This window comes from Cinclus cinclus, chromosome Z, assembly GCF_963662255.1.
Source record: "Cinclus cinclus chromosome Z, bCinCin1.1, whole genome shotgun sequence".
Classification (NCBI taxonomy): domain Eukaryota; kingdom Metazoa; phylum Chordata; class Aves; order Passeriformes; family Cinclidae; genus Cinclus; species Cinclus cinclus.
This window is the reverse complement of record NC_085084.1, coordinates 38,827,896-38,852,782: the sequence shown is the minus strand read 5'-3', so window position 1 is coordinate 38,852,782 and position 24,887 is coordinate 38,827,896. Positions and strand designations below refer to the sequence as shown.

Below are 24,887 nucleotides of genomic sequence, written 5' to 3'. Positions count from 1 at the left end.
TTCTTCCCTACAGCCCTGCAGGCGGTGTTTGTCCTAACCACGCACCTCCTACAGCAATCCCACGAAGTCTCCTGATAGCGTTCACTTTGAAAGCTCTTAACGCGGTGGCAGCCGCCACTGAAGCTGTGAGATATCCAGCAGTTTTAATTAGATTGCTCAGATGTGTATATATGGAGTATTCCATATATATAAACCCACAACAAGAGACTCTCCCACCTCAGCGATATGGTTCCTGCGTAGGAAGAATTTCTTCACAGAAAGGGTGATTAGACACTGGAATGGGCTGCCCTTGCAATGGAGTCACCATCCCTGGAGGTGTTTAAGGAAAGACGGGGTGTGGCTCTCAGTGCCGTGGTCCGGTTGACAAGGTGGCGTAGGGTCCTAAGGTGTACTCGATGACCTCAGAGGTCTCTTCCAAACCTAACTGGTTCCGCGATTCTGTGAAGGCGAACCTACGCCCGGCCCTAGAGACTCCCCGCAGCCGGCCGAGCGCCCAGCGGGGGCTGCCCGTGCCTGGGCCCGCGGTGGCCGGCGGGGCGCGGCAGGGGCAGCGCCTCCTCCGCCTCACTTCCTGCGAGGGCGGGGTTTGCTGCCGGCGGATGCGAGCGGTCCGGCGCCGCCGCCGCGGTCCTGGCGCACGGCAAGGTGACTGCGAGGCGGCCGCGCGGAGCTCGGGCCGGGCCGGCCGGGCCGCCGCAGATGCGGAGGAGGCGGCGGGGGCGGTGGCTGGGGCGCGACCGTGGGGCGGGGCGGGGCGGGGCGCAGGCCGGGGCGCGTCCCCGCGGAATGTCCCCCCACAGACCCGGAGATGCGGGCGCGGGCTTTTCCCCGGGAAGAGCGGGGATCCAGAGCCCCTCAGGGGAAAGGTGCTGCCGGGCAGTGTCCAGAAGAATAGCGAACGGCGGGACGCAGGCGAGGCTTTTCCCGGCGTGTGGGGGGTACGGAAGCGGGGGAGTACCAGGGCGGACGCTCCACTTGGGTAACAAGTGAATGGCCCGAAGAGTCATGGGCGGGTTTCGGCTGGATATCAGAAAAAGGCACTTCACCCAGAGGTTGGCCGGAATGGGCTCCCTAGGGAAGTAGTCACAGCACCAGCCTGCCAGTGTCCAGGAAGCGTTTGGGCAATGCTCTCGGGCACAGGGATGCTTGGGATGTCCTGTGCAGGAATAACAGTTGGACTCGATGATCCGTGTGGGTCTCTTCCAATTCAGCATTGGAATCATCATATTCTGTGATTCTTGGTGTATCAGTATTCTGGAGAAGCACGGGGGAGTGATTCCTCACACCAGGAAGGGGTCTGGTGAAGACATCAGCCGCAATTCTGGGGGGAGTGGAAGGGAGCATTTTTTGCCCTAACATGTGCAGGGCAATGGATGCCTTTCCACCCTCACAGAGGTGTTCGAGGGTGTCTGAAGGAACTTGACTTGGTCGCCTGCACTGGGCCCTTGGAAGAGGCCCCGGGTGCGTGCACACAGGCCATGTAGAACTGATGTCTCGCCCGGTGGGTGGAGAAGGGTGGTGCGAATGCACATACTGGTACCACACGTGGGAAGAGCCCAGGGTAGAATACCCTGCATCCACACAGCAAAACAAGTGGGAAGATGAAATTGCCCTCCACATACGGGCATACACAGAGTGTAGAGACTGGGAATATTCCAGGGTCTTTGATTTTATAACCCAGTGTTTCAGAGGTGTGAATGTAGAATATAGAATATACAGGTGGCATCATTAGTTTGTGAAACTGTGATTGAGGGGTGTCTCATGCCGCGGGGACTGCTAACAGAAATAGTAGCTGCTTGGCTGCTGTAAAGTCTGGCCCAGAATTTCCCACTCCTAAAAAGTCCTTGAATCTGCAATAATCTAAAGGCTTTAGGATGGAATGTAGAAGAGCAGTAGACCAGAGCACATGGAGATTAATTATTTCAAGTAGTCCTTCATGGAAGACTTTTATCTCTTCTCCTTTCTGCTAAAGATTGCTTGTCCCTGCAGGGTGGAAGAGGTAGACTTTGGAACAGGAGGATCCCCCAGCTGGAGAGTTCTATTTAGATCAAACTCAGTATATAATCAAACATCTAGAAACTAAGAGGCAAAAGTTAGTGATTAGTTATTTCAAATAATTTTGGCGAACAGTTCTGAAAAGAGATTACTTGCCTGCAAAAGCTGGTAATAAATTCTAAAACCATAGTGGTAACAAAATTTTGTAGCTGGGATATCACAGCTCTGCTTGAAGTAATCTGCTGTTCATGGCTGAAGGGACTTGGCCATTACTTGTTGACAGTGAATACTGTCTGAAAATACAGAATTGTTTTTGCATTTAGGCTCAAAAAAGGTCAGAGTCAAGATGGAATAATGTCTGTAGCAATACATCAAATACGGCAGTACATAATGATGTAGCAATACATCACATGTTTCTTCAGGAAACATACAAGTTATCCTAGAAAACAATACGCCACTTTAATTAGTGGCAAATTTCCACATGCAGTTGATACTTATGTTGCATTCTTATTTGCCTTATGTTAGGGTAAATATTTTGGTTCTTCAGATAAGCAGGTGTTTCAAAATGTTTCAGGTGACAGCAATAGAAAACCTCTCTGCACCAAGGCCTGTGCATGGTGCTCACTTGGCAGCTTTTTGAAACTACTGTGTTACAGAGTACTAAGGCAATACTGGAAATAATTTTGCTTTGAAATGTAATGTTAACAGAAGTTGAGATGGACAAATACCAGGAGTTGCTTTTGATTTTAGTCAATTCAGACATATTTGGAGTGTCTGCACATCTACCTCTAAAATTATTTAAGGAGACCATTATTATAGCCAGATATCAACTCAAATTAAATGTGATCTTCATGGCTGGAAAGATGTGTCAGCTAGTGATTCAATTCTGTTGCATCTGTGGTTATGGTGAAAAATGAGATTTTATTTTTTATCAATTTACAGACCTACTGTTTTAGAAGATGGCATGTTCTGTGTCTGAATGGAAGGTTTTTAGAATTTTAGACAATGTTTGAAGAAAAAAAGGAGGACAGAAAATTATTCTGCTTCTTAAAAGTCAGTTTTGCATGAATGAAAAGTAACTACTTTGTCGGAGGGGTTGTGGTGGTCCTAGCTCAAACAGATTACTTGGAGTTAATAGGCTTCGGACAAGTTTGGTTTGTCACTTCCTTATTTTGCAGTTTATTACTCTGGCTTCTTGTTTTATGTAATATAGAATATGTACGCAGTAGTGGCCAACTTGAAGAGTTTTGTGAGAGGTTTGCCTATAGTTATATTAATATTGTTCATGCACTTTCAGAGACAAGCTTATAGGTGTGTCAGGAGTGGCATTCACATCTTGATCACCATTTTATTTGAATTAGTGGCTGGTTTTACATAAATAATGACAGGATGTCCTGTTCAGAAATGCCTCCAAAGAGAGGCTGGTTTAGAAACGAGGAAAAGCAGTGGGTCTGTTAGATCTGAGCCTAGCTAATGTCTGTGCCAGTCATAGTTTTGCAGTGCCATAATGGATTGCAAATGGACTAGAGATACCACTTTACTTTTTGACAACTTGGCATAAATTCCTGATGACCCTAATATTGCTATTATACACCAAAGCATCGTTTTGTCATGTGTGATGAAACCTTAACTAATGTCTTAAAAATAGAGAAATCTTTGAAAGTTGCTGAATTATTTAAATTTCATGGGAGTGTGATGTCAGAGAAGCCTTTCTTTTAGAACTTTACTGAAAATATCTGAAAGCAAAGTAAAAGGAGCATGGAATTGCTCCTGTTAATGTTATCATGTACCATCATGCTTTTCTAGCTGGCAAAATCAGCAGAGTGATTCATACTGCTTTGAGTCAAGGTTAAGCAAGCCTTGCGCATTAACCCTGAAAACTTTCAGTCTGCACAGTGGAGCAAAAATCTGGCATAACATTAGATTTATACCAAAAGGATGCAACTTACTTAAACTCTTGCTAACATATTAGTAATTTCTGTTCGGGAGGGGGGGAAATTTGAGTTATTTTAGGGTTGTTATTATTGCTGTATCCTTTTTTTAATTGGTTTTATTTGAACCTAATGCTGTATTATTGATTTTCTTAATGTACTTTGGCCTACAATAGGATATGTAAGGCTTTAGAAGTAAATGTTTAACTCGCTTTACCTCACCAAAATGTGTTTAATGGAAATACATAAACTTAAGTACATAAACTTAAAAACATAAGCATAAGTTTTTTTAGTCAAAAACTTCCTCTTTTTGTTTACAGAGTCTATCAGTGGGTTCTTCCATTCTGTAATTTGGTATATGAGATATTCTTCCTTTCATTTACTAAGGCAGAATAATTTTTCTACTTATGCAGAGGTTTCCATCAGAATGGGGAGAAGTCATTTTACTGTTTAATTACAGCTGAACTTAATAATACTTAAATGTTGCTTATATAGAATTTTTGTATACTATTTGTGGAAATAGAAGTATTAAAATCAAGTTTTAACTTAAAAAAAGTATATTTATGTTCTAAATTTTGGAAGGAGAGCTTCATTTGTTCTGTTAGGTGCTGAGTGTCCATTATCAGTGGAGTAGTTACTGTGTATCCACAGTTTGGGCTGCACTTGTGTATACTCTTCATGAAGTGTATACCATTTGCTGTAAGTAAATTACTGTCATTAATGATACACTTCTTTTTTTGTCTCTGTTATGTCAGGAGGTGTACTTCAAGAATCTTTCAAAACAGAAACAAAAGGAAGTCATGGAGAAGAATGGAAACAACCACAAACTTCGTGTTTGTGTTGCTACTTGCAACCGTGCTGATTATTCAAAATTAGCTCCCATTATGTTTGGTATTAAGGCAGAACCACAGTTTTTTGAGCTTGATGTTGTTGTGCTTGGTTCCCACCTGATTGATGATTATGGGTAAGGTGAATTTTTATCTACCAGTATGTTTCTGAAGTGTTAGCAATAATAAAATGAGCATTAGGTAAAAAGAAGTCTTGGTATTATGAGTATACACACAAAAAATTTTACTTTTTTTCCCCCCAGAATTTTATTTTGCAGCTCCTTATGAGATTGCTTATTTCTGAGATGTTTTTTCAGCCAGTCTTGGAATTCTAGAAAGTTTTGCACAAATGCTGTAATTGACACCATAAACAGGATCACAGACTCTGTGAAGTGAGAAACTCATATCCTGTATTTTCCTTGAAACCTGGTGATTGACAAATGGAAACATGCTACGGTTTTTTAATTTTTGTGGAGCAAAGAGCCTTCTCAGTCATTTTAAACTGTAGCTCTTCTGCTTTGCAGTTATTGAAGAAAGTGCTTATATATTGCATATCCCAGGAGAGCACTGTTAGTTCTTACTTCTAGTGTTGAGGAGGTAGAAAAGTGTGTTTGTATGTTTCTTACAAAATGAGTAACAAAATGGTAGATATATGGTTATCTATGGTAGATGGGTAGGTGGGAGAGAATAGTCCCTGTCCCTAACTCTTTGTAAGTAAGCAGTCAAGTAGCCTGCCAAGGATCATGAGATGTCTTGGTCCAAATCCCTTCCCTTGGAAGGACTTCCCACATCCCTGGTGGATATTCTTCTGGTTGCTGGGAAAAAGGTAGAAGGAACAGCATGGATAGCCTTTCGGAGATTGTGGTTGATTTTCCTCAGGCTGCATTTACCAGATTGGACCCAGTAAGTGAAATAGATATGAAAACACATATTCTGGAAAACTAAATCAGCCTTTAGCTTAGGTTTGCAGTATATCAGCGCTGTTGAACTTCTAGAAATGTTAAAGTGTATTTTTAAGTAGAGATACTTTTTGGACTTTTCAGTGAGAAATTTTGGCATTTTGTAAGCTGGGGCAGGAGGAAGTTATATTATCTCAAACTAATAAAACGGGATATTCCACTGGTTACTGTTTTCTTATTGCACATTATAATGCTCTCTTCCTTGCTTTGTACTCGACATTGTTTCCATCCAGTGACATGGCAAGGTGAATTCAACATCACAAAACTAACCTGATTCAAAACAAAACCAGACAAAAAAAAGAAACTAGTTGAACTTCTTGACAGGTTAGTAGGTTGAATTGCACCCTGTCTGATTGGAGAAATAAAGTAATCCCATTTCATTTGCTAAAAAGGACAAACATGGCCCTGATTTCTCTATATTACATAGCCCTTTGCTGTTTCAAGACTTGTGCAAAATCTTGTCCAAAGTTCCAAGACTTTTCCAGTTCCAGGGTGTTTAACACTTGTCTGTGTATTGTGAATGATTTGTAATGCATAAAGCAAACAGTAGAGATTTGGATTTGGCAAATGTTTTTGCTGTTAGATACTTTGTGGTAAGTATTCTAAAACCCAGGTACTCCCTGGGGTTTTTCCAGGGCCTAGCCCTGCATCCCTTAATATAGGTCATCCTAGAAAATGATGTCTATTGTCTGAAAGGCTCTGTGGACTCATGAACAAAGAGTTTGATTTCTGAAGATTTGCAGAATGTGTTCAGCACAGTTCCTCTTAAAGGTGTCTAGAGAAACTGAATGTTTGGAATATTAGGGAAGATTTTCACATGAATGAGAATATTCTGTTAAAGTCTTAAAAGCAGCTTTCTTCAGTGAAGAAGATGTGAAAAGCAGGTCTTTTTTCAAACCCCAGTACAGCTGTTGTAATTCTTGTTTATTTTGTGAGGAATATTGCTGTAAAATCAAGTTATATTTACTCTAATAACCCTTTTTCTCTGACCTTCAGTAATACCTACCGTATGATTGAGCAAGATGACTTTGATATTCATACAAGATTACACACCATTGTGAGAGGGGAGGATGAGGCAGCTATGGTGGAGTCGGTGGGCCTTGCATTAGTCAAGTTACCCGACGTGCTCAACCGCCTGAAGCCTGACATAATGATAGTTCATGGGGACAGATTCGATGCTTTGGCCCTGGCCACATCTGCAGCCCTCATGAACATCCGCATTCTTCACATCGAAGGTGGGGAAGTCAGTGGGACCATCGATGACTCCATCAGACATGCCATAACCAAACTGGCCCATTACCACGTGTGCTGCACAAGGAGTGCAGAGCAGCACTTGATAGCCATGTGTGAAGACCACGACCGCATCCTTTTAGCAGGCTGTCCTTCATATGACAAGCTTCTCTCTGCTAAAAACAAGGACTACATGAGTATTATTAGCATGTGGCTAGGTAAGCAGGCCACTTTTTTATGGTTTTTTCACATGCCTTTCATCATTACACAAACTCAGTAAGTAGGTTGTCGGTCAAAAAGTAATATATATTTTTAATAATAGCTGGTATTTCTTTCTACATTTGCTTTCATTCTGTGGTCTGCCACATACAGCCAAAAAGCTACAAATGTAATTTACTGAACACTTCTGAATGTTCTGCCAAGTCAAAAAAATAACTCTTTAAATGGGTAATTTATCTGAGCTGAACAATTTAAAAGCAGAACAGTCTTATATGACTTTGGTTACTTTGGTATAGTAGAGTTTTGGTTAGATAGAATCAAAGCTGTTCCGGCCCTAATATAAAGAAATCAAACAGAATTTATATTTTTAACCTTTTTTTGAAGAATGCACTGCAACAGGATAAAATATGCCGAAAGCTTCTGGTGTTTTATACTCACTGACTTACAAGTAATTCCTGTAAACAGTGGGGTTTTATGTTTGCTCTTTATATTTGACAAAAGATAAAGCAGTCTCCTGTATGGCTACCGTGTGTAGTTGGAAGCTGGAATTTTTTTCAGTCAGTATGTTTTGCAGATAACTGTTTATCAAATAGACAAATATGACTTGTCTTAGTATATTTGATAAATGTTTATCATCAAAAGTAAATGTTTTAAAGCAGTGGAAGTCAAGTCTTTGCTTGAGAATGGACAGCTGACAGAAAATCTGAGCAGCTTCAGGAGTTATTCCAGATTTATTGTGGGGTGAAAACAGTCTTTTGATCCTGGTGTAGTCTTGGAAAGCTTCAGAAGTAGGCTTGCAAGTTAACAGTTTGTTGACATTTATATAATGGTCTCTAAAGCTATGAGATGTGCTAGAGAGGCAAGTAACAAGTTGGGTTACTCTGTAACTCCTGTGATTTTTATTCCAGCATTGATCCCTATGTGTTAGATATATCCCATTCACTGCCTTGACTTTTCAGGCCTTCATATTTGTAGTTCCAAAAGTATGCTCCTTCCTTTTTGTTCCTTCCTTCCTTCCTTTTGCTATTCTACGCCAATATAAAAACTTTTCTTGCCCTCCATTTGGACAGGTGAAGATGTCAAAACCAGAGATTATATAGTTGCTCTGCAACATCCTGTAACCACAGATATTAAGCATTCCATAAAGATGTTTGAGCTGACACTAGATGCACTCATCTCCTTCAACAAGAGAACACTTGTCCTATTCCCTAATGTGGATGCAGGTGAGTAGAATACCTTCATGACAGAGTGACACATAATAGATTATCTTCAAAAGAGTGCTTTTGCCCCAGGTGCTCCAGCCAGATGGAAATAGCTGGATGGTGGCGGCCTCATGGGTACATCTGCTGCAGCTCCATGTTTACATTGCTGGAGGACAATTTCAGCTTTTCAGTGTGGGAAAGGAAAACAAGGAGAAACCACATGACATGTAGGAGCAATATTAGTGCCTCTTAAATTAACTTAAAGCTACAAAGATGCGTTTGTGGTGAATTCTTTTATCAAACTTTAGCATATGTGCTGAGCTATGCAATTTACATTGTAAGAATAAAGAGAGAACAAAACCTATTCAAAGCTTGAATAGGCTGGCTACTAGATCCTTTCTATGTCTGGACTTTGATTTTAAAAGTAGGACTTAAATTATTTATTCTACTTTGTTTTTCTGTAGGAAGCAAAGAGATGGTTCGTGTGATGAGGAAGAAGGGCATTGAACACCATCCCAATTTTCGGGCAGTAAAGCATGTGCCATTTGACCAGTTCATTCAGCTAGTTGCTCATGCTGGCTGTATGATTGGTAACAGCAGTTGTGGTGTTAGAGAGGTGGGTGCGTTTGGTACACCTGTCATCAACCTGGGGACACGTCAGACAGGAAGAGAAACAGGTACATGTTTGCTTAACTCTAGTGTTTTGTAATGCAGGACAGTGTATCAGAGGTGTCACTGTTGCTTTAGTGGAAGCAAGAGAAGGCACATAACTGATGAGGAGTGATATTGATCTGATGGGCATCTTTCCCTCACACAGGAAATAAAACCAGGTTTTTTTTTCATTTCTGAAGCAGCTCATACTCTAACACAATTTGACAATATGATCTGTCCTATTATGTTAACTTTTGTCATCTAGGTGAAAATGTTCTTCATGTTCGTGATGCCGATACGCAAGATAAGATTCTTCATGCTTTACAGCTGCAGTTTGGGAAGCAATATCCATGGTGAGTAAATTCATCTTAATTCATTGGAGGGGATGTTAAAACACTAAATTAAGAGCCATTTAGTCTTAGGTGTTTAATCATATTTGATTGGAGTGCTTTTAATGCACTGTTCTGAGGTTACAAATGATTTTTCATTTCGGAGCCATAATCTGATTTCTGGTATGCAGTAGTATTTATAGAGCACAATGCAATGTTTCAGCACAGGTAGTCATTTAACATCCAACAGAAAGTCAAGAGGACAAAATTCCTATTAACTTAGATCAGTGTGATTAAGAGAGCTTGTTCTCTTGGAGTAGCATGTGGGAGAGCATCCTGTCTGCCTACTCTTGACTTGTGCCTGAAGGACATGTTTTTGTGTGGGTACAGATGACACAGAGAGCCGAAAAATGGCCGGGATCAAGGAATGCTATAAAGCTGTGATGAGGCACATGAAAAACATCACTACCCAAGTCACCTCCTCATCTGTTCTCCCTGTTAGAGGGACTGGGACAGCCAGAGGCAGACACATTGTGCAGATCAATGTCTGAGTTTGTGCCTGGTGCTATCGAGAAGGTTTGGCTTTTGTAACAGTGGCTTGTGTTTTTATGATTTTTAGCCTGTTAAAAGGGAGTGGGATCCCCCTGGCTGAAAAGGGCAGAGAGTCTTTGGCAGCACACTGGCAAGTTTGGTGCAATGGGCTCTAAACTGAAGAACTCAAGGAGTGGGGTCCAAAGGGCAACAATTGAGCCATTGCTTCCTCCTGGAGAGCAGGTCATAGCAACCAATGCAGAGACAGATGTTCCTTGCTGCAGCTCAGATTGAAGATCTGTCTTGTTCTGAGGCAATTTAAAAAGGTGGGCACTCTGAAATGAGTAACATCCCACTTGATTCCAACCAATCACTTTCCACCTATAAGGAACAAGACACGAGATGTAAATGAAAAAAATAACAGTTTATTAACAAACAGGATGCCTATGGGGCGGGAGGTAGGGTGACGGGGGGGGGGAAAATAAGAAACCAAAATGCTAGAAACCAAAATGCTAAATCTCACAACCCCACAAGAACAAAGAGAGACCCAAAATGCCAGTAATAATTGTTTGTGAAGTGGTCAGAGGCAGCTGCCTGGCTGAAGGTCTAAGGGAAGGAGGCATCACACCCTTCCCTTCCAAGATGGTGCCTTCCAGGTGACCACATGTTTGCAGGAACAAAGAGGCAAGATGGTGACAACCCCCATCAGGGAGGCAGAAGAACTGCAGAGCAGTTCTGGAGGCAGATGGAAACTTGCTGGTTCAGGTGGGGTCCATGTTGCTGCTGCCACTTCCTCCTGCTGTCCATGGGCTCTGCTGGCACTGCTGCTGTGCTCTGCACCATGGCTGTAGGGTGGGGTGATGGAGAAGGACCAGTCCATTGGTGCTGGATCAGGGTGCCTGACCCCAGGAATTCGATGGCTTTTTTGCTGCCAGCAGACCTTGCAAAGTGCAAAATGCAGATTTTAGAATGGCAAACCCAAGGCTGTTACAAAAGGGAGAGGCTCTACTGGCATAGTCTTCTCTCCCAGTGCAGCTCAGAATGGGTCAGAGCCTTCCCCTCCCTGCAGCAGCAGGAAGGCAGCTGTGGACTTTGCCCCAAGAGAGCCCAGAAATGCCAGCTGGAGTCCCTCTGAGACAAGGGGCGAAAAAAATGAAAAGAGAACCCAAAAGGGGAAGGGAAAAAAAGTCTGCCAAAACAAAGATGAAACAGCCCACAAAGTCAACACCACGCAGCAAAAGGCAGGAAACTGCCAAGGAAAGGCGATTTTAAAAATGCCTGCAGTCACCCCCACCACACACACACAAGGTCCCCAGCTGCAGGGTCTTGAGAGACAGTAATGATTTTTGGGCATAGATAGATATGGAATACAATAACATTATAGATCACTCTAGGACAGGATCATATGGCAAAACGCATCAAGCATTTGTATGACTGTGGTGTTTATGATTCTTACTTGCCTTCAAGCAGCCTTGTCGCTTGATCTTCTGTGAAGTGCCTGTATGCCAACGCATGCTGCAAGTGGTATAAACAAGATAATCTAAAACTAGAAATCTATGTGAGGTTACAGATCCATATCTCATTGGAATTATGGTGACATACCTGGAATGTTGTCATGGGTGGCTATGTATTTTTTAGAGGGGACAAGTCAGAGAAGCAAGGTGGTGGAATTGCTCTTCATGTGAGAGAGCAATTGGAAGGTATCAAGCTATACGCAGGGACAGATGAACAAGTTGAGAGTTTATGGCTTAGAATGAAGGGACAGACTAATATGGGTGACACTGTTGTGGGTACTTACCAGAGGCCACCTGATGAGGAGGAGGAAGTTGATGACGCTTTGTGTGGGCAACTGAAACAGCCTCACAGTCACAGGCCAAGGTTCTCCTGTGGGAGACCTGTACCTGATATTTCTTAAGAGTGACAACACAGCTTGGCACACACAGTTTGGGAAGTTCCTGCAGATCAGTGAAGATAATTTTGATGCAGTGGTGAAGGAGCCAGTGAGGAAAGGTATGTTTTGGACCTTGCACTAACAAACACTGGTTGAAGATGTGAAGGTTGAGGACAGCATTGGCTGCAGTGACCATCAGAAACTCAGAATCCTGCATTGGGGAAGTAAAACAGCAAGCAGGATTAGAACCCTAAACTTGCAAAGAGCTAACTTTGACTCTTCAAGGACCTGTTTGGAGGAGTCTGATGGGTTAGGACTCCAGATGAGGAGAGTGTCCAGAGAATATTGGTCAGTATGCAAGCATCACTTCCTCTGACCTCAAGACCACTGCATCCCTATGATCCAGAAATCGGGCAAAGAGGGCTGGAGACGTAAATAGATGAGATTCTAGTAAAACTCAAACAGAAGAAAGAAATTTATGGCATGTGAAAAAAGGGCCAGGCCATATGGGAACATTGTCAGAATTGTCATATAGGAACATTGTCAGAATATGCAGGGATGTGAGAAGGAATGCAAAAGCCCACTTGGAATTCAGTCTGCTGGACCATATGGGTGTCCTGGTGATGAAAGACACAGAGAAGGCAGAATTATTGAATGCCTTCTCTGCCTCAGTGTTTACTGCTGAGAGCAGCCCACAGGAATCCCAGGCCTCAGAGATAAGAGAAAAAGGATGGAGAATGGAAGACTTGTTTGTAGAGGGTTGAGTTAAAGATCAGATAGGCAGATTAAGCACCCATAAATCTACAGGCCTGATGGGATGAACCCATGTGTGCTGAGGGAGCTGGCCAGTGTTGCTAAGCCAGTCTCCATTATCTTTGAAAATCACAGAGTGGGAGAGATGCCAAGCCAATGATACTCCCATCTTCAGAACGGGTAACAGAGAGGGGCTGGTGGGAGATGTGGTGGTTGGGGGCCATGTGGAATACAGTGATGATGAAATAACAGTATTCTCAGTAATTGGTGAAACAAGGAGGGGCGTCACCAAAACTTCCACTCTAGACTTCTGGAGGGCAGACTTCGGCCTATTCAAGAAGCTGATTAGGAAAGATCCTTGGGAAACCGCCCTTAAAAACAAAAGGGTGCAGGAAAGATGGATATACTTCAAGAAAGTAATCTTGAAGGCACACAGGCTGTCCCTGTGTGCCAAAAGATGAGCCACTGGGGAGGGTGACTAGCCTGGATGAAAAAAGAAGTTCTGAAGGAGCTAAGGGAGAAAAAGAGAATCTATCACCTTTGGAAGGAGGGACAGGTAACTTGGGAAATGTTTAAGGATGTGGCTAGGTCATGTAGGAGAAAAAATAGGGAGGCAAAAGCCCAATTAAAACTTAATGTGGCCATTTCTGTGAAGAATAATAAAAAATACTTTTCTATACACATTAATGACAAAAAGAAGGTCAAGGATAATCTACATTCATTATTAGATGGGGAAAGGAATTTAATAATTAAAGATGAGGAAAAGGCAGAGATACTTAGCACCTTCTTTGCCTCAGTTTTCAACAGAAAGACAGTCCTCAGGACCTGTCCTCTTGAGCTGGTGGATGGGGACAGGGAGCAAAGTAGCCCCCATATAATTCAGGAGGAAGCAGTCAGAGATCTGCTGAGCCACTTAGATGCTCACGAATCTATGGGACCAGATGGGATCCATCCCAGGGTGATGAGGGAGCTGGCAGATGAGCTTTCAAAGCCTCTCTCCATCATTTACCAAAAGTCCTGGCTTACTGGAGAGGTCCCAGACGACTGGAGGTTGGCCAGTGTGACACCCATCCACAAGAAGGGCAGGAAGATCCAGGTCACTACAGGCCTCAGTGCCTAGCAAGATTATGGCACAGATACCTTGAAGGTGGTCACATGGCACCTACAGGATGGCCCAGGAATCAGACCCAGCCAGCATGCACTTAGGAGGGGCAGGTCCTGCCTGACCAACCTGATCTTCTTTTATGACCAAGTGACCCACCTGGTGGATGCAGGAGAGGCTGTGGATGTTGTGTACCTGGACTTCAGCAAGGCCTTTGACACCATCTCCCACAGCACACTCCTGGAAAAGCTGTCAGCCCATGGCTTGGACAGGAGCACTCTTTGCTGGGTTAAGAACTGGCTGGGTGGCTGGGCCCAGAGAGTGGAGGTGAAGGGTGCTGCATCCAGATGAGGATCAGTCACCAGTGGTGTCCCTCAGGGGTCTGTGCTGGGAGCAGTCCTGTTTAATATCTTCATTGATGATCTGGACGAGGGGATCAAGTCCACCATCAGTAAATTTGCAGATGACACCAAGCTGGGAGCAAATGTTGATCTCTTGGAGGGCAGGAGGGCTCTGCAAAGAGACCTGAACAGGCTGGATAGTTGGGCCAAGTCCAACAATATGAATTTTAACAAGTCCAAGTGTTGAGTCCTGGCCTTGAGTCACAACAACTCCTGAAGCACTACAGGGTGGGGCTGGACAGTGCCCAGGCAGAAAGGGACCTGGGGGTGCTGGTTGACAGGTGATTGAATATGAGCCAGCAGTGTGCTCTGGTGGCCAAGAAGGCCAATGGCATCCTGGTCTGGATGAGGAACAGTGTGGTCAGCAGGAGCAGGGAGGTTGTTCTTCCCCTATACTCAGCACTGGTGAGGTCACACCTTGAGTGCTGTGTCCAGCTCTGAGCCCCTCAGTTTAGAGAGAACACTGAGATGCTTGAATTCATGCAGAAGAGGGCAAGTCTGGTGAAGGGCCTGGAATAAAGTTCTTATGAGGAATGGCTGAGGGAGCAAGGGTTGTTTAGCCTGGGAAAAAAGGAAGCTTGGGTGGACCTTACCACTCTGTGCAGCTCCATGAAAGGAGGCTGTAGCCAGGTGGGCGGTTGGCCTCTTCTCCCAGGCAACTACTGACAGGTTGAGAGGACACAGCCCCAGGCTGTGCCAGGGGAAGTTTAGGCTAGATATTAGAAAAAAATTCTTCACAGAAAGAGTGGTTCGACATTGGAATGGGCTACCCAGGAAGCTGGTTGAGTTGCTGTCCCTGAAGGTGTTTAGAAAAAGACTTGATGAAGCACTCAGTGCTACGGTTTAGCTAATAATGTTAGGTCATAGGTTGGACTAGATCATGGCAAAGGTCTTTTCCAGCCTAGTTTGTTCTGTGATTCTCTTATCTGGGGTCTTGAGCATCTCTCTTACAAGGAGAGAGAGAGAAAAAGAATGTGGAAGCCTGCTGTGTCTAGACAAGACACAACTGAGAGGGGGGATCTCTTCAATGTGTAAGAATATCTCCAAAGCGGGTGCCCAGATGATGGTGACAGACGCTTCTCAGTGGTGCCCTGCAACAGGTCAAGGGTTAATGGCCATAAACCAAAACACAAGTTGCACCTCAACATGAAGAAGAGCTTTACCTTTGTAAGAGATAGTCCAAAGTTTCCCTCATTTGCCTCTCGACAGTTGCAAGAAGACCCCGGTGGACCCCACTCACTTCAGACAGGAGTTCTGACCTGGTCGAGATGGAAGCTAACCCATGTTTTCAGTGTTTGCCGTTCAATGGTACACTGATCATGTGCAGGTACTAGCTGCAGAACAGCGTGTTACACCTGCTTCTCAGAGCACCTCACAGTAGTCCATAAAGCACCCCACCTCTTGGCCAGATGCCACTTGCTTTGGGAAAGGACTATTAAAGGTGACTCTTTGGAGAAACCTTTAGAGATCTCCCCATGGAAGGAAGACACGTCTCTTGGCCAAAGACCACAAAGACGTTGTCCCTTCTGTTGGTAGCTGTTTCCCACCCCCTCTTTCTCTTTCTCTCTCTCTCTCTCTTTACTTTGTTTCCTTTATCTTTCCCCTCTATCACATAACTGTGTTTTTAGCACAAAATAAAAGTGCTCTGCTGTGAGTATACTGAAGTATACTGTAGTCCCCTGCTGTGTGTCTTTTGCATTCCAAGGTCAAACAAACCATCATGACCCCCACTTGTATTAGTAGATCGTGACAACATTGAGGGTGGCAGACCACAGGCACAGACTGCCCAGGTATGTTGTGGAGTCTCCCTGGAGACATTAAAATCTGACCTGGATGAGTTCCTTTGTCACCTGCTCAGTATGACCGTATCTTGGGGGAAAAGTTGACCTAGATGATCTCCAGAAGTCACTTCCAACTCAGGCTATTCTGCGCTTCTGTGATACAACACTGGATAGCTGATTTGACCTTATGATATGTAGAGTCCTGAGTGCAAGCTTTCAGGGAAGCACAGAATTCTGGCAAGATGCTTTTCCGTGTTCCTCAGCCCTAAGGAGTTTTGACCCTCATTTCTCTATCATGTAAGTTCTTACAAACTTTGATAGATAGAATTTGTTCAACTAAGGAGAAGGATAAAAAGATTATTTCTTAAGAATCTAAGCAGACCAATAGAACCAAACTATTTAATACCACGTATCTGATGCCGTGTATGATATTTTGGAAATAGACATGTTGACAACTGACACAAGTGTACAGTTCATTATTACGTGTTGGCATCTGTGTGATAAGTACATCTTATGTGATTTTCAACTCGTACATAAACTCCATATTTTTATTTCTGCCTTTTGGTGTGGATCCCTTCATTAAACTTAATTTTACAGGGGTTTTGGCATAGTTTCCAATTTTCTACATTCCAGTTTCATATTCTAAAATTGAGCTAATGCCAGACTTAAAAGATCTGTGTGTGTTCTTTAAACTACTGTCACTATGTATCATATCTCATGACAGACTTTCATAATGTGAGCTGCAGTATTGGCAGAGTAGCCAGATCATAATATTGCAGTGACACTGTTACACTCTTCTGTCATACAAAGAACTTTATAGATTGCAGTGTTATTTCAAATTACATGAATTCTTTTTTTTTATTATAGCTCAAAAATATATGGAGATGGTAATGCTGTTCCAAGGATTTTGAAGTTCCTTAAATCTATTGACCTCAAAGAACCATTGCAAAAGAAATTCTGTTTTCCTCCTGTCAAAGATAATATCTCTCAAGATATTGACCATATTCTAGAGACACAGAGTGCTCTGGCAGTGGATCTAGGTGGAACAAATCTTCGAGTAGCAATTGTCAGTATGAAGGTAAATATTCTGTTGTGCTTCTAGATATTCTGCAAACTCCTTTGGGCTTTGTGGATTTGGGCTTGTAATGCAAAAGAGCTCCAAAACAAAGCAGTCTATTGACTTTTGTTGAGGGATAAAGAACAGTTCTCCCCTTTTTTGCTGCTTCTCATACAGTCATAATACAACTTGCCTACTGGTTTGCTCTTCTAAGACTGATGTTAAACTAGCAATGCCATTTGCTGGTGCAAGGTTGTAGCTGCTTCTTTGTGGGCTGACTACAGATTTTGAAGGATAGGACAAATTTCCCATGTGTTGGTTCTCCTTAAAACATGACTCAGTTCAACCTGCAAATTTTTGTATGGCAAGCAAAACATGGAAGGCTCCAACAGTAGATTTCTTGATTCCCCACTGCCTTACACTGCCATGTAATGGGCTCACACGACCATTCTGAGCAACAACCAGCATCTAGCAGATCTATTTACTGAGCTCTGCAGCATTAAAAAGACATTAATAAAACTCATGATGAGAATTCTTTGGCTTTTATTGTCAACAGTATTGGACAATTACTCCTACAGTTATACTCCATATTTGCATATAAGTAGATCACTTCAATAACAGTTGCCCAGAATTAGGCACCCAAAATAAGGTGACTGCAGAAGTATGAAGGGTTATATAAAAGTGACCTGATACAGTCCAGAATTTTTGCATTCAATTAAAAGACGTCTGACAGATCTTCAGGGTCTTAAAGACAGCTTTTAAAAGTGTAGTATTTTTAGAAGCAAAATTGACACGATATATTTTCCTATGAGTCAATGCAGCCTGGAAAAAAATAATTTTAAAACATTCTGCCCACTTTACAGAGCTTGAAGTGGCATTTATGAAAACTGAAATGATGGCAAGTCAGAGGGAAAGCAAGCAGACTTTCATATTAAAATTTACACAACAGATGTAAACATTTAACAGCCAGTGGCAGAATATGAAATTTAATTTTATTTTCACAAAAAAAATGAGATTTCAAAAATTCATTTTAGAAGCTGTTATGCCTTCTGATAATATTTGCTGCAGCCTCATCTTCCAAAACAAGTTCTCTGATGCTCCAAACTAAAAGCAAAGAAGAAACTTAGCATCCAAAACCCACAAACTCTATTGCTCATGTGATGCTGAGATGTTGGGACCCAATACTCCAAATCATTGCTGGTTTGGAATTTTCCAAGTTCTTTGGCAGCAATGACTCATCCATGTTGCTTATAGACTGTTTTTTGTTATTCCTCTTTGCATAGTTGCATTAACTCAGTGCAATTCACTTAGATACATGGGCTTTAATAGGGAGAATAACACTGTTTGGCAGGATACTTTCAGCAGTCTTGGTACCCATGGATTCCAAGCATGCATCATTAATGCTTTCCTTACCACTGCATGGTGACTAGGGTTAAAAATAACCTTCATGGCCCCTCCCCACCCTGTCCAAAGTATTTACAAGGGCATGTAGTGACAGGACAAGGGGAAATACTTTAGCCTGAAAGAGGGTGGGTTTAGAGTAGATATTAGGAAGAAATTCTTTATGAGGGTGGGGAGGCACTAGAACAGGTTGTCCAGAGGAGTCTGGGATGCTGCATCCCCAGAAGTGTTCAAGGCCAGGTTGGATGGAGCTCTGAGCAACCCAGTTTGCTTGAATGTTCCTTCCCATGGGGGAAGGAACAGGGGGTTGGAGCTTTGAGGTCCCTTTGAACCCAAATCATTCTATGATGTATCACACTTGATGGTACTCCAGAGATATTGCAAGTGACTCAGAAGTGTAATTGCTTAGAAGATGTTTCTGAAAGTATAGTAAATTTTGCCTAGTAATTTCTAGCATTTCTCTCTGTCTGATTCTCCTTTTTTTTTTTTTTTGGTGAAATGGCATTGTCTGTGACACCACAAAAACCTTTCATGCAGTCAGATTGGAAAGATTTTGTTTTTAAAGCACTGTGGTTTTTCTGTCCTTTTTAGCAATTGTTACTCTCTTCTCTTTTTTTAACATTTAAGTGTTGAGCTTAAGTGCATTGCTCTATCACGGTTTATGCCAAACAACAGTTGCAGCAGCTCTGGCGATACTTCCTCACATGAACTATGTGTTCCTTAAAATGTGCATTTAATTTCAGATTAAAAGGAGGTTGATTACAGAAGCAGAATGTAATGCCTAATCTTACAAACTTGTCCCCCAGAGCTGTCAAGAACCTTGCCTGCAGGCCCAAGATTTAAAGTATAGCATCTGTATATTTTTTTAAAGACATAAGTTATGGCTCCCTATTTTCAAATTGACTTGTAATTTACATGGAAGGCAAACTTCATCGTGACATACATTTTTCTGGGGCATGTTTTGTTGTTCTTAATTTCTAGGGTGAAATAGTTAAGAAGTATACCCAGCTCAACCCTAAAACCTATGAAGACAGACTGGCATTAATTCTAAAGATGTGTGTAGAGGCTGCATCAGAGGCAGTAAATGTAAACTGCAGAATTCTGGGAGTAGGTAAGTTAAAAAATAGTTTTTACATCTATGTTTTTCAGCATAAAATTAAATCACTACTCATTAATTTAAAACACCTTTCTAAAATGGATCTCGTACTTTATTGCATATATTCTTAACAAACAAATGTTTTTAAATGGCTGAAAGTGAGAAGCTGACTATAAATACTGAAGTTTCTCTAGTTTGTCACAATCATGAAACAATCTGTTAAGTTATAGTAAAGTATATCTAAAATGTGTTTATGTAGTTCTCTGGATTTTGAAGCTCTCTGCTCTCTTGGCCTTGTGACTCATATGCTCAAAACAGCTCTTGAAACAACTGCATCTAAGTGATGTTTTCTCTGCTGTCTGTAAGCCTTTCCTTAGGGCTAGGATCAACTCTGCCACAGAATTTTCAGATACACCAAGGCAGACTAAAAAGGCTAGAATGTTAGGAGTAAGTTTGTAGCTAACGAAGACAAAAGCAGCCCTTCTGCTGACTTCTAGTTCACTTGTGGTATAGTTCTGTGTTAAACTGTGCTTATATCAGATAGGACTTCTTCGGTTTAACGGTGACTAGGAGATTTGGCCTTAGATATTAGTTATTTATGAAGATGTTGATTAATGTGTTCAGGATTTTTAAGAAGTACCAAGAATCTTGATTTTAGCTGAGAAATGTTCCTGAAGAAAAGTAGTTTGTTTGGGATGAAAACTTATCTGAATCACACACTACAAAGAAAAGTTAACTTGAAAATGTATTCTTTAAAAACAACATTAAGTACACAAAGCCGTAAGGAGAAATATTACCCCTTCAGATCAGATCTTTCTTACACCTTTAGTGTTCAATTAATCTACTTGTTTTAGAGCTTTTATGCCTGCTTTCCACTACAGTGTTAACCCTGGTACCATCTTTATATGTGACTCATTTATGTAGGTTCTGTACAATAAAATGTTCAAACTTCATTGTCTAGAGCTCAACACCTCCAGAAGAGAGACCTACTTTTCAGTGGTCCTGATAGACTCCCCAGCTCAGGAAGTCTCTCCAGCTAGGGAAAACCAGGTTGGGTAATAGAGCCTATTACTGGCCTATTCTGTTCAGTAGACAAATCCCTGAACACAGTTTTAATCTTTCACAAAAAGTGTGGTTTTAGGTAAAAATCACTACTCTGGGTCTAGTAATTATTTTTAGTCATTCTAAATCTTGGAAGTTATAGCAGACTTCTGAACACTAGTAGTGTTCCAGGGCTTGAATAATTTATTTTTGCTGCTATGTCTTTTCTACATCACTAACAATAAACACAGCTATTAAGTGATTTGCTGCAATCTTGCCTGAAGGAAGAATATTAACTCTCTGATTAACATTAACTAATACCCATCTAGTTAGCCTTAAGATACTTGGTGCATTGTGGTTAGAGGTATGGAATTCTGTAAATTATCTCCTTTACTTTGAGGATGACTGAGCATTGAAACACACTGCCTGGAGAGGGTGTGGAATCGTCTTCTCTGGAGATACTCAAAACCCATTTGGACAAAATCCTGTGCCACTTGCTGTAGGTGAACCTGCTTTAGCAGAGAAGCTGGAGTAAATGATCTCCAGAAATGCCTTTGAACCCAGACCATTCCATGATTTTGTGATCTTTACGTGTCAAAACTTGAACTGCCAGTAATACTTCAAAAGTTTTTACTTTCATGCTCTGCTTCAAAGCTTAGTATTAGGAGAAAAAAATCTTGTCATTAGACAAATAAAAATAGATTTTTACTTAAAGTCTGTTTCACAGACTCAGTTTTCATTTTTCTCTCCTGTATTTCTGGGACTTAGGTATTTCCACAGGTGGACGGGTGAACCCTCGAGAAGGAATTGTGCTTCACTCTACAAAACTCATTCAGGAGTGGAGCTCTGTGGATCTCAGAACTCCAATATCTGATGCTTTGCATCTTCCAGTCTGGGTGGACAATGACGGAAACTGTGCTGCTCTAGCGGAGAGGAAATTTGGTCATGGAAAAGGAATAGAAAATTTCGTAACACTGATTACTGGTACAGGTGAGTATGTCAATAGTTCAATGAAACCCAAAGTCCAGCAACATCACTTAGAGGCTCAGCTGTTCTATAGGCATAAACATTCCCACTATCCCTGGAAAACAAAAAATTATTTTGCTACATTACTTGTTAGGTTTAGGGTGCTTTTTAATTTATTCAGGCAGCTAAAACCACTTCAGTTGTTTAAACTTCTTGATGTAAAAAGTTGTTCTGGTACTGCTACACAGGCAAGTAAGGAAAATCTAAGCAACTTCAACTGGAATAATTTTGCAATTTTTTCAGTTTTATAGCTTAATTTTCTTTCAACTTTAGAAATGCAAGTCAGATCAGAATATGTAGCTAGAAGATAAGCAACTGAATATAAGAAAGTATACTTGAATCTCAAATGGAAATGTGGGGTAACTTTTCTCATTTGTAAAGTATATAGTCCTTTAGGTGGTGGCAGTAAGAACTAGCTGATGACTCTACACCCAGTTTGGGAAGAGGCAGCAGAGGCCTGCACATTTACATGTCCTGGGCTTTTAACACACAGGTTTGACTGTCTAAGTACAGCATTAGAACTTCTCCTCTGAAGTACAAAATTTAAGGCTAGTTGGATGGTTTTCTGCATAAGGTGCATGACTCACAAGCTTAAAAGATCTGTCATAGTTGACTACATAGGTTTAAAAAAAAAAACCAAGCATTATATTACCATTTTGATCCATATATGAATAGGAGGGAACTATAAGCTTGTGTATAAGGTGTGTCAAATAGACAAGAGTTCTTTAACAACTAGTAATTCTTGGTTTTTAGTGTAGATGATCACTGATGCAAATTATTTTATCTTGTCTATATCAGAATAAGCAAATAGCAGTGACTTGCAGAACTGAGGCCTTTAAAACTTGTTGGGGAGCAGGGGCTTTTTTTGTCTTTTTTTTAACAATAGAAGTCTTAATATCTTTGCAGGAATTGGAGGTGGAATCGTTCATCAACATGAATTGATCCATGGCAGTTCTTTCTGTGCTGCTGAGCTTGGGCACATTGTTGTATCTTTAGATGGACCAGAGTGCCTGTGTGGCAGCCAAGGATGTATAGAAGCATATGCCTCAGGAATAGCATTACAGAGAGAAGCTAAGAAACTGCATGATGGTATGTACTTACTCTGGTTTTGAAGACAGAGTTACTAAACTGCAGTATAGGAAGAAATTTTCAAAGAAAGTACTAAGAAAAAATAAATCTGCCTTCTTTTTCTAAGAAGAATAGGTGTACAAGCGGTCTGCATAGTACAGATTTTTTTCAGTGGCAAGGAACATTTGGAACCACTGGTCTCAGAATTCCCAGAAGCACAGTACAGCTTGTCTCTTCTTTTTAAGCTTGGTATAAATTAATCTGACAGGCATTCTGTGATGTTTGATTTCACAGTGATTGTCTTTCAGCACAAGTTTCTCAGTCTTAAACAAGTTTGAGAATATTTATATTTTATTTAATTTTGGGTCCAACAAGACGAGGGAATTAGCACACTTCAACTGTTTGAGTTTGATTCTCTGCTTCTGCAAGTAGTTTCCTGAATAATATGGATATGATTACTTCAGCTAAACTCAGGGTTGGATAGATTTTTCAGGATTCAATGTATAAGTAAAAGAGATTGAAATATTTTAACTGCCTATTTTTTGACCTTCTGACTTGCCACATTATCATGCTTTGCTCTTGGCTTTCTCTCCTTTTCAGATGATCTGCTTTTAGTAGAAGGAATGTCAATAAAGGAGGAGGAGATTGTTAGTGCTGCACACCTCATTCAAGCAGCTAAACTTGGGAATTCAAAAGCAGAGAGCATTCTCAGAACAGGTGAGAACATAGCCCAGAGGGTGAAACACTTCCATGATTATATTTTAGGGGGTACAGAAATGGTAGTGCACTGTAATACTGCAAACACCCTATACACATTGAGGCCCTCTCAATATAGAAATTACTAATAGTAATGAGATTTTATATATATATGTTGGAGAACATGTCAGCAGAAGCATTAAAAGTATTGGTTCCAATAAAAAAAGAAAAAAAGAAGATTAAAAGGTCCTGCAAAGATCAGTTTTTTAAAAAAGTGTAGTCTCAACATTATTATTTTGGAAAACTCTGGGACATTTCATTGTAGGCAAGTGAATGGCTGGTCTGAAGGAGCAAAGGCAATTTATATGATTGTCCTGGTTTGAAAGACAGGTGTTTGCTAAGGAAAGCAGAAGCTTCCCTTTGGACTGAAAAATGTGATCCTTCCTTCCTACAGATTATTATGATTCTGAAATTAAGGGAGCTCTCAGGCAAAGATACGGGGATAGGAATAACAGTTCTTTACTAGTATATCTAACAAGACAAACAAGAACAACAACAGCTATGAAATTACCCACAAACAGAACAGTAACTCAGTCCCAGTGTTTTTTGGCTGCAGGCACCTTTTCCCTGAGCTGCAGTTCCCGGTGCTGGGGGCGGGCGGGTCCCGCAGAGCTGCAGGAGGGCTGGGGGTGATGGCAGAGCTGTCCCAGGGGGAGAGAGAGATGGAGAGAGCCCTCTGCTCACGGTGTGGGTCCTGGTGCTCAGCAGAGTGCTGGATGGTGGCAGGTTACAGTGAGAAGGGAGCAGGGCAGGGTCTGACAGCAGTGAGGATGGCTCCTGGCGCTGGGATGGCAGGAATGGGACACAGGCGACGATCGTCCTTCTCGTCAGAACTCTGTGGGGAAATGGGGTGAGACCCAGCCTTTGGCTTCCTCTTCTGGATGTTTGGATATCGAGGGGTTTCCCTCTTCTCTCTCCTCCCCCTTGTCACCAGGGCCCAGTCAACAGGTATCTTAGCATGACAATGGGGAAAATTCCACAGAGGGAAAAGGGAAAGAACCAACCCCCAACAATTATGTGTTACTTAACATGGGGTATTTTACTGGTTTACTAGTTCTAAGCATAGTCCTCCCTCACACACAGTGGTTAACACTAAGGTGGTAGAGTGATGCTATTTTCTTTGCTTACAAACATGCTTAATGCCTTGTTTTGTCTTTTCACATCCATAATGTTGAATTGTGGATATGAAATTATTGTGCAAGAAAAAAGAAATTGTCTTTTCTTTTTTACTTTCAAAAGAAAAGTTAATAGCAGACGGGTATTACTTCATAACATAAAGCTTTGTGGAAAAAAACACTTTACTGACTTTCCAGTGTAACTTGCTATGAATAGAACTGTTTCAATTACTGACGCCAGAACTGCTCTGAGTATTCTACTCAGTTTCTTTTTACTTGATCTTTTCAGCTGGGACTGCACTGGGCCTTGGCGTTGTGAACATTCTACACACCGTGAATCCATCTCTTGTGATCCTTTCTGGAGTTCTAGCAAACCATTATGTTAATGCTGTCAAAGATGTGATAAATCGACAGGCGCTGTCCTCTGTTAAAACAGTGGATGTAGTGGTCTCAAATCTAGCAGATCCTGCTCTTCTCGGAGCTGCTAGCCTGGTTCTGGATTATACTACACGTAGAATATACTAG

The 24,887-nt window shown here is 41.8% G+C and overlaps 1 protein-coding gene across 3 annotated transcripts; it reads left to right on the top strand.

Annotated features, from left to right (window-relative positions):
• Positions 1–4,711: 4,711 nt before the first annotated feature.
• GNE (glucosamine (UDP-N-acetyl)-2-epimerase/N-acetylmannosamine kinase) lies at positions 4,712–24,887 on the top strand. Of its 3 annotated transcripts, XM_062513262.1 has the most exons (11): positions 4,712–4,890; positions 6,709–7,160; positions 8,232–8,384; positions 8,828–9,040; positions 9,280–9,367; positions 16,670–16,880; positions 19,242–19,371; positions 21,166–21,387; positions 22,330–22,512; positions 23,092–23,208; positions 24,652–24,887. In XM_062513262.1, exons 1-11 carry the CDS (start codon positions 4,727–4,729, stop codon positions 24,885–24,887), a joined length of 2,169 nt encoding a protein of 722 aa, XP_062369246.1. In that variant the 5' UTR covers positions 4,712–4,726. The 3 variants fall into 3 exon arrangements, with proteins under 3 accessions (XP_062369246.1, XP_062369247.1, XP_062369248.1); XM_062513263.1 differs by lacking the exon at positions 8,232–8,384 and having other exon boundaries at positions 4,727–4,890; XM_062513264.1 differs by lacking the exon at positions 21,166–21,387 and having other exon boundaries at positions 4,727–4,890.